The 2,825-nt window shown below is 32.7% G+C and overlaps 1 protein-coding gene and 1 long non-coding RNA gene across 3 annotated transcripts; both read right to left on the bottom strand.

Annotated features, from left to right (window-relative positions):
- Positions 1-182: 182 nt before the first annotated feature.
- Positions 183-1,767, bottom strand: LOC109580655 (uncharacterized). Of its 2 annotated transcripts, XR_002184305.1 has the most exons (5): positions 1,212-1,767; positions 1,059-1,161; positions 894-994; positions 527-768; positions 183-473 (listed from the first exon to the last, which is right to left on the bottom strand). It is a non-coding gene; the product is annotated as an uncharacterized LOC109580655 (long non-coding RNA). The 2 variants fall into 2 exon arrangements; XR_002184304.1 differs by having other exon boundaries at positions 894-1,161.
- A 19-nt stretch (positions 1,768-1,786) lies between these two features.
- LOC109580654 (uncharacterized) lies at positions 1,787-2,782 on the bottom strand. The gene is made up of 4 exons (XM_019994066.1): positions 2,641-2,782; positions 2,291-2,505; positions 2,144-2,244; positions 1,787-2,076 (listed from the first exon to the last, which is right to left on the bottom strand). The coding sequence occupies exons 1-4, from the start codon at positions 2,767-2,769 to the stop codon at positions 1,910-1,912; spliced, it is 612 nt and encodes a 203-aa protein (XP_019849625.1). The 5' UTR covers positions 2,770-2,782; the 3' UTR covers positions 1,787-1,909.
- Positions 2,783-2,825: the final 43 nt, after the last annotated feature.

Genomic DNA, 2,825 nt, shown 5'->3' with positions numbered 1-2,825 from the left:
ATCTTTTTCTTAAACAAACCATTAAACCACACACTCTACTGAGCGTACTCAACACGAAATTAATAACTAGTAATAAACATGAACACCTATTAATATTTAATTCCTATCACTCCCCGTTGACTAGGTAACTAGTCAATACACAAATAAACAAAATAAATTGTAACCTATACACAACAAAAACATTCAAAAGAAATAATAATCATAAACTAATTGATAATACATAACATACAGAATAATAAGCATAAACAATAATTATAAACACTCACAGATATACTGAGTTTCTATGAGAGTTAAGTTAATAATTCAAACAGAATGTGCAAGTATTTTACTCTTAGCTTGAATGGCTGCAGCTCTCTGCACAGACTCATGTTCCTCGGTATGATCTTCTAAGATTGACTCATTAACTGCTTCCCTGTCTGGTATTGGGACAACTTCTGGTTTTGAAGTAGTATCTTTTTGTGTGTGTCCTGTACCTACAATGGATAAAGCTTCTGTACAGGTCTCCTTAGTAATTTAGAACATTTACCTCCTGTATAGACACTAATTACAGCTCCTTGATAAATAAGCAACAAAGATGAATGTAAAAATAGGTCATGGAATACAAATACTTCATGATCGAACCAATCACTGGATCTAATCTCAGACGAAAGGTAGAATTGTTTCTTAGTCATTTTTGATGAACTTTTTGCTAAGACTTGTTTGACCCAAAACATCTACTGACAAGAAGCCAAAATTTTGTGGGAAATCCAGCCAAATTATCAGAAACTTCTACAAGACATAAAAACAATTATTTTATTGAATTCTGCCAACTATTTCATATTGGATTACAGTTTGGTAATAGGAACCTTCTAACTAGACTATATATGTAATGAACTATCAGGAGGGTACCTGACCTTTATAATTCCAGTAGGAGGAAGCTGCCACTATGGTAGGATTCTAATACTTATCTCTACTCCACTTCCAGTAAAGTCTAGTTCAAAGTTGCACCTTTAGTCTTGTGGTAATAATTAGTAGTATTAGTGTATTACTATTTGATAATCTACTGATACTTAACTTACATTCACACTAAAGCAGCACCATTAATGTGTTGGGAACAAGATGAATCATAGTAGGTCGTGTAATGAGTTCTTTAGACCTGAACGATTCCAAAATAGTAGCTGCCTAAGTAGATATACATATCTACGTCAATAATAAAAATAAGTGCAACTAACCAATTAGACTGTACTTTCCACATGACATACTTACAAAGAACCTTAGCATCAGCTACTATAAACTGAATTTGCCCTTCAAATTTTTATTAAAGACTAAGCAAGACCACCAAAATAGTCTCATTTGACATAAAACGAATATCAAAAGTCATTAATTTTGCTGCAAGATCATACCTTAATTGCTACATCAGCACACGTTCTTGATCGGTTGTGCAGCAGTTGGACCTCATGCATGCACCAACAAATAATGAGTGAATTAAAATTAGTATCCTAGCTCTCTACATACAATGTAGCTACATGATGACTCAGACACTTAGTCCACCCAAATGACTGTAGGCTGGGGAATGGTCTGGCTAGGGAGACTATCAGACACTGCATGGCCCCTTTGACTTTGTCCCAGTAGTCAGTCTATACAAATGCTGCCTCAAGTGCCATTGAAACCAACACAATTTGCTGTGATGACTGTATAACTGGTTAAATGTGAACCTCAATTTGAAGCAAAAGAAGAAAATGAAGTCCATTTTGTAGCAAGGCTATCACGTGATGTGTCTATTTTTTATAGATACAGTCTACTTATCTAAATTAAAACATCAAAAGATTAACAAGACAAAAAATTGAGCAGTAGATCTAAAAAATAATATCTAGGAAAAAATATATAAAATCAAATAATTCAATATAAATTCAGCACAAGAATAAGAAATTTAGAGAAAAGTTTTTTCAGACTCTTTAAGCATATTTTCTGCAGGTATAAGACCAAAACTTTCAACTTTGCTTTCTCCTTCTTTCATAACGTTATCTATGTCACTTTCACTTTCATCATTACTGTCAGAGTCTTGAGCAAATTTTAATTTGATACTGTGGACTGAACCTATATTTTTAATCAAAAATTAATAATTATGTGTTCATTATTCAACTAGAGTTTAAGCTAGAATTACCTTCAGGATTAGGAGGAGTATGTTTATCATAATATAGATTCTCAACAGTAAAATCATCATCATCATTTTTCTTTAAAACCTTATTGGACTTTTTTCTATAGCTATTGAACACAATATCCATATATGCATTAATTAAGGTCAATTTACCATATAAGACAGGCCACACTGATTACTATTATTACGATGAGTAAGGTTCCAATTAAAACACCAATTGTTATTCCTGCTATTTGTCCAGCAGATAGTCCATCATCTGTAGGAGTTGCTGAAGCAGTAGGAGTCACTACAATAGTAGTTGATGGTGGATTTAGTAATGTAAGACTAGCAATTGTAAACCCAGCATTAGCATATCTTGAATCAGCTGCCTGTATAAAATATATTCAATACCTCATTACTGTGAGTACCATAATGTTACAGTACCCTGCATGTGTATCACTTTCATGGTATTAAAAATTATACTTTCATGCAATTAAAACTTTATAAATCCATTATTAGCTTGCCTTTATAGCTGCCACTACAGCATTGGGATCAATGGGATTTCCAGACTGTCCTTTGATGTAAAAAATCACTCTTAGTCCATTACTTGTTTCAGTTGTTTCAGTAATAACTATATCATCAGGTTCTATCATAGTATTTGTTGCTGTCCTATAATAATAAATGGTATAATAGTTATTTGTCAATACAG

The sequence above is a fragment of the Amphimedon queenslandica genome, unplaced genomic scaffold (assembly GCF_000090795.2).
Source record: "Amphimedon queenslandica unplaced genomic scaffold, v1.1 AMPQUscaffold_13483, whole genome shotgun sequence".
NCBI lineage: Eukaryota > Metazoa > Porifera > Demospongiae > Haplosclerida > Niphatidae > Amphimedon > Amphimedon queenslandica.
The sequence above is the reverse complement of the archived record's forward strand: the minus strand, read 5'-3'. Positions and strand labels throughout refer to the sequence as shown.

What these genes read in the sequence shown, in the direction of transcription:
- LOC109580654 (XM_019994066.1), bottom strand. Translation starts at nt 2,769, where the DNA reads ATGATAGAACCTGATGATATAGTTATTACTGAAACAACTGAAACAAGT. An exon ending in CTGTAGTGGCAGCTATAAAG is followed by an intron (nt 2,506 to 2,640) that starts GCAAGCTAATAA and finishes TATTTTATACAG; the next exon opens with GCAGCTGATTCAAGATATGC. An exon ending in AGTGTGGCCTGTCTTATATG is followed by an intron (nt 2,245 to 2,290) that starts GTAAATTGACCT and finishes TGTGTTCAATAG; the next exon opens with CTATAGAAAAAAGTCCAATA.